We start from the raw sequence: 15,749 nt of genomic DNA on the forward strand, positions 1-15,749 counted from the left end.
GTTCCTGAGTATGGTTACTATGTAATGCCTCGATTTCTTCCTACATTGCTGTCATCCACATAGAAGCATTTGGATTGCGCATAGACTCCACAAAAGTTATTGGATCTCATTATTTTGTTAGAACAAAATATACATCGTGGCTTTCCTAAGATAATCTGAGTGTGATGATGGTATTTCTTTGTCGAGTGGATCAACGAACTTCTTATCATTAGCTTATTCTAGTTCTTATCTTCTGTGCTCTAGTTCTTCTTCAAAAAAAAATCACCTTATGTGTATTTCTTATCTGTTTGAACAATAGTTATCTCATTAAAAGTGCTGTCATTTTCTTGTCTCCTTGCAATTCATTTTTCTGCAAATATCACATCTATGTGGAAAACTACCTCGCTAACAATAGAATCTCACACGCGATACCCTTCAACTCCGTCAACATAACCCAAGAATGTATATTTCCTATACTTCGGGTCTAGTTTTGTTCTCTCTTAGGAATTGTACATTACATACGTAGGATAACCAAATATATGTAAAGAAAAATAATTAGGTGGTTTACATTACCACATCTCTATTGGTATCTTCAACCCATTTGTAGTTGTCACAAGTGGTTTTAACAGTTTCTATCCAAAATAACTTGGCTAAACTTGAAGTTTGCAACATAGCACATGTTCTTTCTAGAATAGTTCTATTCATCTGTTCTACTACACCATTTTATTGAGGTGTATGTGAAGTGTTACTGGATACTTATTTATTTCCAAAATGTTAGCATCTACGTATTCTCCTCCATTATTCAACTTCAAACACTTTATCTTCTTTTTAGATTCAAGTTCTAACTTTGCTTTGAATTTCTTTATTATCGCCAACACATCTTACTTCTTCTTGATCGAGTACACTCACAACTTCCTAGAATAATCATCAATAAATGATAAAGATATTTTCCTCCTTTTAAGGACATCTATGGTGATTCCCATACATCTAATAAATTAATTCTAATATGTACTTGCTCCGAGCAGTCGATCTACCAAACATCAATCTGTGTTGCTTGCTTGTAACACAGTGCTCACAAAACTATAAGTTTACTTATTTGACCTCGAGAATGAGATTTCATTCCACAAGAATCTTTAAAACACATTCTAACATGTAGCCCAATTTGTGATGACATGTCATTGTCATTTCTTCTTAGATTGCTGAAGCAACTAATGCCTCTGCCTCTTGCAAAGCATCTCCCATAAGCATGTATGAAGTTGCCACAATCTTTTTTGCTTTTATTACTAAAGAGAACCTTTAACAAATTCTTCTTCAAAATTGTTTACTATAGGAGAAACCTACTCAAAATAACACTTATATTTTTTACTATGGATGACTTGATGAAAAATGAATTGAGAAAATTCAATTTATAGATGAGCCTCTATTACGTAAACTATCCGTAACATGAGGTAATTAATTCTGCTCTTACTAATAGCAAGGAGAATTTTTTTTCTTTTTCTATTTTTTTCATAAAATTAGCTTTACTAAATTTAAAATCTCTCACTTAAAGCTAATTTTGGTAAATTTTTAAATCCATCTTGTTCATGTATCTGATAGATCATAGCAGGCTATATACCATTCAAACTTATTAGTGTTGATTAGCTTTGTTATGGCATCTGCTAGATTATCTTTACCGTGAATTTTCTGTATATCTACACTCCTTTCTTTTACTACTTCCCAAACAAAGTGATATTGTACTCTAATATTTTTGTTCTCAAATGAAAGGCTGGATTCCATGCAATATACAAGGCACTCTAACTGTCACAATACATGAAAATCTTCTACTATTTGTGCCCCCGAGTTCCTCCATTAACCTTTCAATCCAAATGGCTTCTTTGCCTACTTGAGTAACTGCCATATATTCAAATTATGTAATAGAGAAAGTTATAACAGTGTATAACTTAGATAGCCAGCTCACAATTCTTTTTGCAAGTGTGAACACATAGCCAATAGTAAATTTTTATTTGTCAAGATCACCTGCAAAGTCTGAATCAACATATCTATTGACAATAAGATCTAATCCTCCAAAACATATTGCAACATTCGAGATCCGTATATCTTAGGATCCTTTTAATACCATTTCAATGCCCTTTAGCCAAATCTATCATAAATCGACTGACCACTGCAAGTGCTTGATCAATATCCTGCCTCGTAAAAATCATGGCATATGTAGGGCTTCACATTGCTGAGGCACACGATACTCGAGAGATTTACATCCTCTCTGCTTCACTACTAGGGCAAACACATAAAGATAGTTTAAAATTGATAGAAAGTGGAGTTGAAATTGACTTACATTCTTTCACGTTGAAGCGCTACAAGATCTTCCTTAAATAATTCTTTTGAGATAGTCAAATCTTCCTATCTTTTCTATCTCGGTGAACTTGCATCCCTAAAGTCTTGTTTGCTGGTCCCAAGTCCTTCATATCAAACTCCCTAACCAATTATGCCTTCAATTCTTGGATTTGATCTTTGTTATTAGGGCGTACCACCAACATGTTATACACATACAGTAGAAAAATGATGATAACATTGACAATGAATTCCAATCCTCCAAAACACAATACAACATTCGAGGTCCCTTTGATGTATCTTAAGATCCTCTTAAAAACATTTCAATACTCTTTACCCGGATCTACCATAAATCGACTTACCACTGTAACTGCTTAAGTAACACACACACACACACACACACACACACATGATATACACTGTTACACACACATGGCTATCTAAGTTATACACTGTTACACACACATGATCATGTTTTTCTTTGTTGAATGGGTCGATGAACTCCTATGTCATTAGCCTCTGCTTCTTGTTCTTCGTGTTCTGGTTCTGTTTCAGAAAAAATTACTTTCTCTGCATTTCTCATCTATTTGAACAGTAGCTTTTTTTTAATAGTACTGTCATTTTCTTGTTCTCTTTGTAATTTATCTTTTGCAAATATTACATCTCTGCTGATAACTACCTTGCAGGAAGTGGAATCATACAGACGATACCCCTTAACTCTGTCAGCATAACCCAAGAATACATATTTTGTAGACTTTGGGTCCAGCTTTGTTCTTTTTTGGGAATCGTGCATCACGTACAGAGGACAACCAAATATATGTAAAGAAGAATAATTAAGTGGCTTACCTTTCCATATCTCCATTGGTGTCTTCAATACAATTGCAGTTGATTGTGACCGATTTTTAACATAATAGCCAGTTTTAACAGCTTTTGCCCAAAAAGACTTGGTTAAACATGTAGTTTGCAATATAACTCGTTCTCTTTCTAGAAGAGTCATACTCATTTGCTCTGCTATACCATTTTGCCGAGGCGTATATGCAACTATGAATTGTCATTAAATACCTACTTGCTTACAAAATGTTAGAAAATCATCAGCGACATATTCTCCTCCATTATCTGTCCTAAAACACTTGATCTTCTTTTCAGATTCAAGTTTCAACTTTTCTTTGAACTCTTTAAACATTGCAAGAACGTCTAACTTCTTCTTGATCGGGTGCACCCGTATCCTCATAAAGTAATCATTAATAAAGGATACAAGATATTTTGCTCCTCTGAGGAAATCTCCGATGACTTCCATACATCCGAATGAATCAACTCCAATATGTGCTTGCTTCAAGTAGTTGATCTACCAAATGTTAATCTATGTTGCTTGCTTGTAACGCAGTGCTTACAAAATGGTAAGTTTACCGATTTGTGCTCGGGAATGAGATTATGTTCCATAAGAATCTTCAAGCGTCATTCTGACATGTGGCCCAATTTGATATGCCATGTCATTGTCATTTCTTCTTGGCTTACTGCAGTAACAGATGCCTCTGTCTCTTGCAAAGTGTCTTCCAGAAGCATGTATAGATTTGCTGCAATCCTTTCTACTTTTATTACCACAAGAGTACCTTTAATAATTTTCAAAATCCCACATTCAATATGGGTCTTGTAACCATGTTCATCCAATCGCCTAATCGACAACAAATTCTTCTTCAAGCCTTTCACGTGTCTTACCCCTTGAAGTGAATGAATAGAGCCGTCAAACATTTTTATTTTGACAATACCTATTCCAAAAATTTTTAAGATATAATCATTTCCCATGAACACAGATCCTTCCATGACTTGTTCATATGTACAAAAACAATCACGATGAGGAGTCATGTGCCAAGTTGCTCCTAAATCAACAATTTAAGCATCAGTGAGTTGTTTGCTGCCTTTAGAACCACTTGTTGCTTCACCATACAACATTTCTCCATCATCAGATGTACTCGCAACACATTCTTGAGAACTTGATCCTTCTGGAACCTTCTCTGTACTCTTTTTATTCCGACAATCTTTCTTGAAGTGTCATCTCTTGCCACAATTATAGTATTTGAATTGCTTCTTTCCTTGTGACTTTGGTCTACTTTGGCTCTCACTGGAACCACGCTCCATTGATCTCCCTCTCGTTATGAACAACGCCTCTTATTGGTTTGAACTCTCTAATCTATCTTTCTTATTCTTGCGCCTGGATTCTTTTTCAAGAATAGTAGCAGTCATATCATCAAAGGAAAGATAGTTTGTCAAAACATTATTGGTTAAGTTAATAATGAGCTAATCATATGAATCTGGCAGACTTGAAGTAGAAGCTCTGCATATTCGTTTTCTGCTATGTTGTAATCCAACGATGAGAGTTGAGAAAATAGCATATTTAGATTGTTGATGTGATTTATTATTGCCGATGTAGATTCACTCATTTGAAGAGTATAAAAACTTCTCTTTAAAAATATCTTCTTGTGAAGTGACTTGACTTCATATAATTTGGTGATAGCATCCCAAATTTTCTTTATTGTCATTTTCTTTGCTACACTTGATAAGACTGAATCACATAGTGCCACATGTAAGTTTGCTACGACATTGTCATCTATCTCCTTCCATTTTGCATCTATAATCTCAGTGGATTTATCTTCAATTGCTGCCACGCAGTTATTTTTCCTCATCATTGCTTTTATTTTCAATTTTCACAAGAAAAAATTACTCCCTTTAAATTTTGAAATCTCATACTTTGCTACCATTTTTTATACGCGGCAACTCGCAGTAGATGAAAAATTATTAATCAGCAACCTTTGGTTCTAATGCCACTGTTAGATACTAGAAAAATGACGTAGCGAAATATATATATGAAAAATTAAAAATTTGTAATAAAATAACTTTGTTTAAGAATCACAGTTTCTTTCTATCACAAAGAGATTAAAATAAGACTCTTTTTTAATAAAAGGAGAATACACATCTCTTTAAACATAGGAGAAAACCTCTCAAAGAAAAATCTTTCTATGTAACTCTATGTTACTATTATTCTTATTGGATGAATTAATTAAACTAAATTAAAAAAGCTCAATTTATAGATGCACTTCTTTGATGTAAACCATCCCTCAATTAGAGAAAAATAACTCTTCTCTGTTTTCGATCATTAAAATTCTATAGTTATAAGTTAGGAATGTTTATATCCTTTATTTTATTTAGATTTTTTATCAAAATAACTTTATACTAATTTTACAATCTTGTGTAAAATTAGTGAAGCTATTTTAGTAAAAAGCTAAATAAAATTAAAGGATATAAATATTCCTAACTTATAACTATAGAATTTTAATCGTAGAAAAAAAAATTATTTATTTCTAATTGATGGATGGTTTACATTAAAGTACATCTATAAATTGAGCCTTCTTAATTCAATTTAATCAATTCCTACAACAAGAATAATAGTAATATTGTGTTACATAGAGAATTTTTTTTTTTTGGAGATTTTCTCCTATATTTAGATAAAGATGTATTCTCTTTTTATAAAAAAAAAAGTATTATTGTAATCTCTTTGAGATAGAGAGAAGTTGTAATTCTCAAAAAAAATTTATTTTATACAAATTTTTAATTTTTTATCTTTATATGTTACTGTGTCATTTGTTTGAAACCTAACAGTGGTATCAGAGCCAAAGGTTATTGATTAATAATTTTTTCTTCCGCAGTGAGTTACCGCATATAAAAAAATGGCAACAAAGTGTGAGATTCTGAAATTCAATGGGAGTCATTTTTTCTTATGAAAATTGAAAATAAAAGCAATTATGAGGAAAGATAATTGCATGGCAGCAATTGAAGGTAGACCTACTGAGATTACAGATGAAAAATGGAAGGAGATGAATGACAATGTCGTTGCAAACTTACACTTGGAACTTGGTGATTCAGTCTTGTCAAGTGTAGCAGAGAAAGGACAACAAAGAAAATTTGGGATACTCTCACCAAATTATATGAAGTCAAGTCACTTCACAACAAGATATTCTTAAAGAGAAGACTTTATACTCTTCGAATGAGTGAATCTACATCGGCAACAGATCACATCAATAATCTAAATATACTATTTTTCCAACTCCAATCGTTGGATTACAACATAGCAGAAAACAAACGTGTAGAGCTTCTACTTCAAAGTCTACCAGATTCATATGATCAGCTCACCATTAACTTAACCAATAATATTTTGACAGACTATATTTCCTTTGATGATATGGCTGCTGCGATTCTTGAAGAAGAATCCAAGCGCAAGAATAAGGAAGATAAATTAGAGAGCTCAAAGCAAGCAAAAGCGCTGTTAATGATGAGAGAGATATCAATGGAGTGTGGTTTCAGTGGGAGCCAAAGTATTACCAAAGTCACAAGAAAAGAAGCAATTCAAATGCTACAATTGTGGTAAGAGAGGACACTTCAAGAAAGATTGTCGAAATAAGAAGAGTATAGAGAAGGTTCCAGAAAGATCAAGTTCTCAAGGATGTATTGTGAGTACATTTTATGATGGAGAAATCCTATATGACGAAGCAACAATTGGTTCTAAAGGCAACAAACAACTCACTGGTGCCTGGATTGTTGATTCAGGAGCAACTTGGCACATGACTCCTCATCGTGATTGGTTTGTACATATGAACGAGTCGTGGAAAGATCTGTGTTCATGAAAAATGATCATGCCTTAGAAATTGTTGGAATGGGTACTGTCAAAATAAAAATGTTTGATGGTTCTATTCGTTCACTTCAAGAGGTAATACACATGAAAGGCTTAAAGAAGAATTTGTTGTCGATTAGACAATTGGATGAACTTGGTTGCAAGACCCATGTTAAAGGTGAGATCTTGAAAGTTGTTAAAGGTGCTCTGGTAGTAATAAAAGCATAAAAGATTACAACAAATCTATACATGCTTATGAGAGATATTTTGCTAGAGACAAAGGCATCAGTTGCTTCAGCAAGCCAAGAAGAAATGACGATAACATGGCATCACAAACTGAGCCACATGTCAAAACGAGGCTTGAAGATTCTTGTGGAACGTAATCTCATTCTTGGGCTCAAATCGATAACGTACTATTTTGTAAGCACTGCATTACAAGCAAATAACATAGATTGACGTTTGGTAGATCAACTGCTCAGAGCAAGCACATATTGGCGTTGATTCATTCTGATATATGGGAGTCGCTGAAAATGTCCCTAGGAGGAGCAAAATATCTTTTATCTTTTATTTATGATTACTCTAGGAAGCTATGGATGTTCCCAATCAAGAAGAAGTCAGAATATGTCAATGGTGAATATGTCAATGGTGATTTTCTAACATTTTGCAAGCAAGCAGGTATTTAACGGCAATTCATAGTTGCATATACGTCTCAGCAAAATGGTGTAGCAGAACGAATGAATAGGACTCTTCTAGAAAGAGCACGAGCTATGTTGCAAACTACAGATTTAGCCAAGTCTTTTTGGGCAGAAGCTATTAAAACTGTCTATTATGTGATAAATCGGTTACCATCAACTGCAATTGGATCAAAGACACCAATGGAGATGTGGCAATATAAGCCACCTAATTATTCTTCTTTGCATATATATGGTTGTCTTGTGTGCGTGATGTACAATTCCCAAGAAAGAACAAAGTTGGACCCAAAGTCTAAAAAATGTATATTCTTGGGTTATGCTGATGGAGTTAAGGGGTATTACTTGTGGGATCCCACTGCCCGCAAGGTAGTTGTCAGTAGAGATGTAATATTTTGTAGAAGATGAATTACAAAGAGAACAAAAAAATGATAGCACTATTAAAGAAATAACCACTGTTCAAATAGATGAAAAATGTAGAGAAAATGGTTTTCCTAAAGCAGAACCAGAGCACGAAGAACAAGAAGCAGAGACCAATGACATAGAAGTTCATCCATCCACTCGACAAATAAAAATACCATCATGGTACTCAAATTATGTTTTGACAAGTCATAATGCAAATTGTCTTCTAATAAAAGATGGAGAGCCGATAACTTTTATGAAGACTATGCACAATCCAGAAGCTTCTATGTGGATGACAGCAATGCAAGAAGAAATCGATGCATTACATAAGAACCATACCTGGAAATTTTTCGTTGCAATTCCAGCAGGTTGGAAAGTCATTGGTAACAAATGAGTTTACAAGATCAAGCGAGATAATAATGATCAGGTAGAATGATATCATGCAAGCTTGGTTGTCAATGGATATGTTCAGAAAGGTGTTGAATTCAATGAAATATTTTCTCCAGTGGTGAGATTAACTACTATCAGAGTTGTTTTGGCTATTTGTGCTGTATTTGATTTACATCTAGAGCAATTAGATGTAAAGATTGTTTTTTTTAATGGAGAACTTGAATATATATATATATATATATATATATATATATATATATATATATATATATATATATATATATATATATATATATATATATATGAAAGTCATTGGTAACAAATGAGTTTACAAGATCAAGCGAGATAATAATGATCAGGTAGAATGATATCATGCAAGCTTGGTTGTCAATGGATATGTTCAGAAAGGTGTTGAATTCAATGAAATATTTTCTCCAGTGGTGAGATTAACTACTATCAGAGTTGTTTTGGCTATTTGTGCTGTATTTGATTTACATCTAGAGCAATTAGATGTAAAGATTGTTTTTTTTAATGGAGAACTTGAATATATATATATATATATATATACGCACTAACCAGAAGGTTTTGAAGAACAAGAAAAAGAAAACTTGGTTTGTAGGTTAAATAAATCTCTATACGATCTAAAGCAGGCGTCAAGGTGTTGGTATAAGAGATTTGATTCTTCCATTATTTGCCTTGGATACAGCAGACTTAGTTTAGATCATTGTACTTACTATAAGAGGACTGATGATAATGATTTTATCATTCTTCTGTTGTATGTAGATGACATATTGGTGGTAGGCCCCAACAAAGATCGAATCAAAGAGTTGAAGGCACCGTTGACTAGAGAGTTTGATATGAAAGACTTGGGACCAGCAAACAAGATTCTAGGGATGCAAATCCACCAAGACAAAAGGGATAGGAAGATTTGACTATCACAAAAGAATTATTTGAAGAAGATCTTGCAACACTTCAACATGCAAGAATGTAAGTCAATTTTCATCCTACTTTTTTATGAATTTTAAATTATTCTCAAATACGTGCCTAGAAGTGAAGCAGAAAGGATGAAAATGTCTCGAGTACTAAATGCATCAACGATGTGAAGAGCATTTGAATAATTTAAGTTGATTTATGGCATATTCGCGTAAAGAGCATTAGAATGCTGTTAAGAGGATTTTGAGATATATCAAATGAACTTCGAATGTTGCATTATGTTTTGAAAAATCAAAATTCATTGTCAATGGATATGTCAATTCAGACTTTGCAGGTGGTCTTGATAAACGAAAATTTACTATAAGATATATGTTCGTACTTGTAGGAGGAGCTGTAAGTTGGCTATCTAAATTACAGACTGTTGTAGCTCTATCCACTACAAAAGCTGAATATATGGCAGCTACACAAGCATGCAAGGAACCTATTTGAACCCAAAGGTTGATGGAAGAGCTCGGACACAAACAACAAAAGATTCCTGTGTATTGTGACAATCAGAGTGCCTTGCAGATTGCAAGGAATCCTATCTTTCATTCAAGGACAAAATATATTGGAGTACAATATCACTTTGTTTAGAAAGTAGTAGAAGAAGGGAGTGTGGATATACAAAAGATTTATACTAAAAATAACCTAGCAGATGCCATAACAAAACCAATCAACACTAATAAGTTCGAATGGTGCAGATTCTCCTAATGCCTATTGAGTACATGAGCAACATAAAATCGTGAGACTTTTAATACCAAAATTAACTTTAACTAAGAGGTTGTAAAATTGGTAAAGCTATTTTGGTAAAAATCTAAATAAAATAAAAGGATATAAACATTCTTAACTTATATAACTATAAAATTTTAACGGTAGAAAATAGAGAAGACTTATTTACCTCTAATCAATGGATGGTTTACATTAAAGAAGTGCATCTATAAATTGAGCCTTTCTAATTAAATTTTTTTTGAGAAGTTTTCTCCTATATTTAGAAAGGTGTATTCTCTTTTTGTCAAGAGAGAATATTATTGTAATTTCTTTATAATAAAGAGAAGTTATAATTCTCAAAGAAAATTATTTTATACAAATTTCTAATTTTCAATCTCTATATTTTGTTGCATCATTTGTTTGGTATTTAACATAAAAATTTGAGTTAATAGAAAAAAATAATATGAATAATTATATATCTAATAAATACAAATTGTGTCAATAGACATCTTTTATAATCAATTATCTTTTTATTCTCAAATTCTTTTCTATTCTACCCTCCATTAGCTTCATGAAATTTTTTTTGGCTTGTAGTATGTAAATCATGGTTCTTATCACGATTTACTTACATTTTTTCAAACTAAATTGTGGTTTAATCAAGGTTTTAAAAACTAAATCGGTCATCGAACCACTTTAATTATTAGTTTATTGATTTAATTGTGGTTCAACTGAAATAACCGTTTTATAATAAAATAATAAATAATTATGTTAAGTGCATACTAACCCCGTCACAAAAGTAAAATATATATTAAAAATAAGTTAAACTATATATGTATTTGTATACAAATATATGGTAGTTAATTTTAGTGTACAAATAGTATTTTTATAATATAAAATAATTGAATTATAATAAAATAATATATAAAATAATAAAAAAATACAAAAACATAAATACAAATAATTAAATTATATTCTTATTATATTAATATTTTAAATTATAATCTTTAGAATAAAATCTTTGTATTAGTGTTATATTATAATTATAATTATTTGACTAAAATTTTTTGGCCGTTTATAAAATTTTAATTCAAATTAAAATTATTAAACACTTGAGATTGGGTTACTTTAGTTAACTTTAGATTGGGTTGAAGAATACACCTGAAGTCCATCATGAGTAATCCAGCGTCTTCATTCTTCATAAGAAGGGTAAGAAAATTGTTGGGTTTGAACCAAAATAGAGAGTAGCACATATCTTCTAATATACCCCTAATTATCACTCATCACCCCCATGAATCCCTTACATTCCAATCAGTAAGGAAGGAAGATATTAATATCCTAATTCCTAAGCCATAAAGTGATAGATCATAAAACAAAAGTAACAAGCTCCAGTGCTCCTTTTTGCACAACCATTGCCCCTCTGTCCCAAAGCCGTCGTCGTCACGCCAGGCTATTTTGGATCCACCGCACGTCCCCGTGTCGTTCCGATCCGCTGCTTTCCCATCCGCTGCTTTCCCTATCGTTCTGCTCGGCTTTTCTTCTTCATTTTTCACTTTTCTCCTCTTTTACTGCGTTATTGCGTTTATGGTTTTCTACATCTCTCTACGTTCTTTTTTTTTTTTTTTTTTCTGGAGGTGGTCCCAAGAGAATATAGCAATGGAATAGTGTTAGGTAGTTGAATTTGGCTCTCTGTATTTTGAAGGTGAGAGGGAAAGTTTTTTTTCCGAAAACCGGTCAGGTTCTGGTTCGATCCGGCCAACCGATTCCTGCCGGTTCAATGGTTCAGGAGCGGTTCTGCCCGGTGGTTTCAGACTGTAAACCGAACCGTATAAAGATACATATATTTTTATATGTATCAAATTCGTGGATTTGAAATTTACATATAAAGATACAGGAGATGAATGTAACCAAATTTACTTCAAGGATCTATGTAATTTTATATTTTTTTAATTTTATATTTGAAAAAAATCCTTGTCCTCCCTCGATGTGATGATGCTTGAATCATTTAAGTTTTCAGCTTATATAGTTGCATCTAACACAACTTTACACCGTTTCTAGGCCAAAAGGAAAAATAACACACAATTATATATCTATATATATATATATATATATATATATACAAGGTCATATTCATCAATTATTTCAATTTCATTTCACTTTCATTCTATTATTCATTTCTTTGTTGATTTCTCATCTCCATATATTGATACATACAACAGCAAGTGGAATTAGCGTTTACCTCTTAAACATTTTGTTCTTCACACAAATGAGAGGGAGGTGTTGTGTTGTGTTGTGCTACCTACCAATGAAGCCTGAAACTAGCAGCCTGCATAAGAGGGTGCGCAAAGTATGCTCCTAGTGTCATTGCAGTGATTGCTAAGTATGGCACTCGAATGAACTCCTTGTAGAAATCTTTTGGCAGCTTTTGCCGGCCATCGATAATTGCGGCGAAAGGGACAACACTTGTTCGACCCTTAACTAACTCAAAATCTTCCCCATACCTTAAAGCCAGTCTCCTGTCTCCATTCCAAACACCAAATAGATGATGCGCAATTAAGCCTATTGAAGCTGCAATAGCCACAGAATTTCCGATCCAAATCGTGTGAGCTAGACACCACATAACCTGCCCAACCATCTAGACCAAAACAAATCCTTCAATCAGAGAGCAAAATATGTTCAATCAAAGAGCATAATAAGTTGTGCATTAATAAATACAATAGACATGCATTAAGAAAAATCATTTGATGGTATTTAAGTTATTATTCACAAAGATTATCAAATTCATTAGTCGTACCAAAACTATTTCAAACATTGGATTAATACCTGTGGGTGCCTTGTTATTCTTATGATCCCAGTTTCCCAGAGATGTAATTTAGGCTTGTCAACTGCTGCAACCTCTAAAAGATTAAATGTCGAAGGATACAGAAAAAAGAAAGAGATGAAATTAGAGATCCACACAAGTTCATGAACCCCAGGAGCACTTTGGAGCTGCCATAGTTGAACTCCGTCATATCTGTGGTTAATGAAATACACCTGCATGATGATGCCAAACATGGCAGAGTCTGTTAGTTTGAAGAATCAACTTCCATTTTCACAATGAAATGCTAGTGATCCAAAATAAATAATGCATTTGCTTGCATATGAGAGAGAACCAGACATGAGTTATTGGGTGGATTCATGAGAAAAGAGTAGTAACTACTCACAATGGTACTGAGAGCCAAAGGAAGCGATATCCCTGCGAAAAGAACACGGTATGCTCTTTCTCCAATAAGTTTCTCACCAGAGTCCCGGAGGCTAGCTAAGCCACTATGGACACATGCAAATATGAGAATTAGGATCAACATCACCACCTGCAGATTAACATGTCAAGGTTCCCTTACAAACCACAAGAAAGAGTGAAAGACTACTCTTGCAGATTTTATAAGTGGTTAGGTCATGAACATCACACATTATCTTCTCATCAAACAAAAATATTACAGTAACAATAAGAACAACCAAGCTCTTTCCCACTACTATGATTGAATACAGGGTGAAAATTTCCGTCTATGTGTTCACTGCATTGATCAAAACAATGATGTAATCCTCTATAGTAAACCATACGTCCATACCCATATGTATTGACAATATAATTAAATTTGTGAATGGTTTTTCCTATAATTGTTTTGGTGTCCTTGACTCCTACATCCAACTATTGAGTTGGCGCATCTGATCCACTTTCCTTATTGAGCTTCCAAGCTGAACTTCTACTATGCTATCTCAACTAAGTTACTAACTTTATTCTTTCAGACTATATGCATAAAGAAAGAGCAATTTATCTAATTTATTAGTCTTTATATTTTACTTTATAAAAAATATTTGCTAAACCCATGGGTTTAGTATCAATAGTATAGACACAATTCTAACTATTCATCTTGTATGTAGGGTCCATAAGTACAAATTCTCGTATACAACATGAGTAGTTAGGATTTGATGTCTATATTATGGACACAAAACCCATGGCTTCATGTAACATTATTGTTTACTCTATCCAAAGGAGGATGCTTTGATGGGAGCACAACAACCGAGTTTTGTGCTACTAAGATGTATTTAACAAAACCATTGAGACTTGTATAAACTAATTCTGAATTCACACCTTGGTTCTCAAACTCATTACTTATGGACAAAACTCATTACTTGGTATTCAAGTCCATCTAATCAGAACAAAGTTGACACCAAAGCAAGTGACAAAAGCCAAGCCTTTCCCCCCGATTAATCAATTATAGCTATATGAAGTTCTGAACCAAATGACATCATTTTATCATTTCCCAAATCAGGTTTATACTCAAGCCATATTATGAGTTCACCTCAACCATGTGTACTCATTTGGATATAAGCCAACTAACCCAAAAACACCTTATTGGCCGTTTTCAGCATAAACACTACATACTCAGAAATTCTTGTGTGTTCTTGGAGTATATTAAATTTGGATCACATATTGAAAGTGTTTTGTGTTGACACCATCAGTATCCACACCTTATAACCAGTTTGGAACTTAGTGACAGTTAAGGCTCTTAACCCTTTATAGCATAGTTATATGAAATGCATTATGTAGTACACCACATTTAAAATATTTTCTTTGGAAAATATAATTATGGCGATTCAGTACGCAGATGAATTGTGAATTAGCACCTGCAAATTTATACACGGTATGTCACCTAATTGGTGAATTCATATAAATATGCTAAGTGGGAATCAAACCTGAGGCTCTTCATCTACATACATAAACAGTGTATGAAAAGTGTTTTAGGATCAAGAAACAAATTCATAAACAGAGAAATTCTTCGAACTCGAATTAGATGTGTATCAGGAACATTAAAAAAAAAAAAACTCCTTGGAAAGAGGGGAAGAAACAGAATGAAGTACCTCATGACTATCAGAAACACCTGAAACGGCGTCAACGAAAGCCTTTCCAAAACCGGTTGAATCATCAATCCAAGCAACGTTGAGAACAAACAGCACCGTTCCGAGAATAACGGAAAAGTAAACCCACGAAGATAGTTTCTGTTGGCCCAATTCAAACGCCGCAGAGTCCTCACCAACAAGACTCGAATCTTGTTCTGTTTCGGCATCTGCGTCTCGAATTGAAGTGCGAACAACATCGAATCCCCGACGAGAAGAAAGCAAGAACGGAATTGTACGAGAAGAGTTGAAGTGATGGAATAACAAGCATTTTTGGAATCGATGTGTTTGGTTGGGATTAAGGCGAACTGAGATTGAGTTGGACGGGTGTGTGGAAAGGGGTGGGGAAGAGTGGCGGTCGTGGTGGTGGTGGTGGTTGGAAATGAAGGAAGTGGTGGTGGAGAGAAGGGAAGAAGCCATGTGGCGGTTGGCTCTGCAAAGTGAAGTGCAGGACTGAGAAGCATAGGTTTAGACTTAGTTTGGTAAAGCTTTTACTTTTTAAAAGTAGCTTATAAAAGTTGTGTTTTAAAAGACGGCTTTTTAAAAACTATAGCATTTGCGTTTGGTAAAATCACGTTAAAGATAGCTTTTAATAAGTACAAGTATTATAATTGTATTTGGTAAAACAGCTTTTAAAAATTAAAAAAATTATAATAAACATATTTTTAACCAAGAATAATATT

At 33.5% G+C, this 15,749-nt stretch overlaps 1 protein-coding gene across 1 annotated transcript; it reads right to left on the reverse strand.

The window, feature by feature from the left end:
* Positions 1-12,257: 12,257 nt before the first annotated feature.
* Positions 12,258-15,572, reverse strand: LOC112740913 (15-cis-zeta-carotene isomerase, chloroplastic). Its single transcript, XM_025789627.2, has 4 exons — positions 15,031-15,572; positions 13,332-13,478; positions 12,952-13,161; positions 12,258-12,763 (listed from the first exon to the last, which is right to left on the reverse strand). Exons 1-4 carry the CDS (start codon positions 15,484-15,486, stop codon positions 12,428-12,430), a joined length of 1,149 nt encoding a protein of 382 aa, XP_025645412.1. The 5' UTR covers positions 15,487-15,572; the 3' UTR covers positions 12,258-12,427.
* Positions 15,573-15,749: the final 177 nt, after the last annotated feature.

This window comes from Arachis hypogaea, chromosome 14 (genome assembly GCF_003086295.3).
Source record: "Arachis hypogaea cultivar Tifrunner chromosome 14, arahy.Tifrunner.gnm2.J5K5, whole genome shotgun sequence".
NCBI classification, from domain to species: Eukaryota; Viridiplantae; Streptophyta; class Magnoliopsida; order Fabales; family Fabaceae; genus Arachis; species Arachis hypogaea.

What these genes read in the sequence shown, in the direction of transcription:
- LOC112740913 (XM_025789627.2), bottom strand. Translation starts at nt 15,486, where the DNA reads ATGGCTTCTTCCCTTCTCTCCACCACCACTTCCTTCATTTCCAACCAC. An exon ending in GTGTTTCTGATAGTCATGAG is followed by an intron (nt 13,479 to 15,030) that starts GTACTTCATTCT and finishes GTTAATCTGCAG; the next exon opens with GTGGTGATGTTGATCCTAAT. An exon ending in GAATAACAAGGCACCCACAG is followed by an intron (nt 12,764 to 12,951) that starts GTATTAATCCAA and finishes GTTTTGGTCTAG; the next exon opens with ATGGTTGGGCAGGTTATGTG.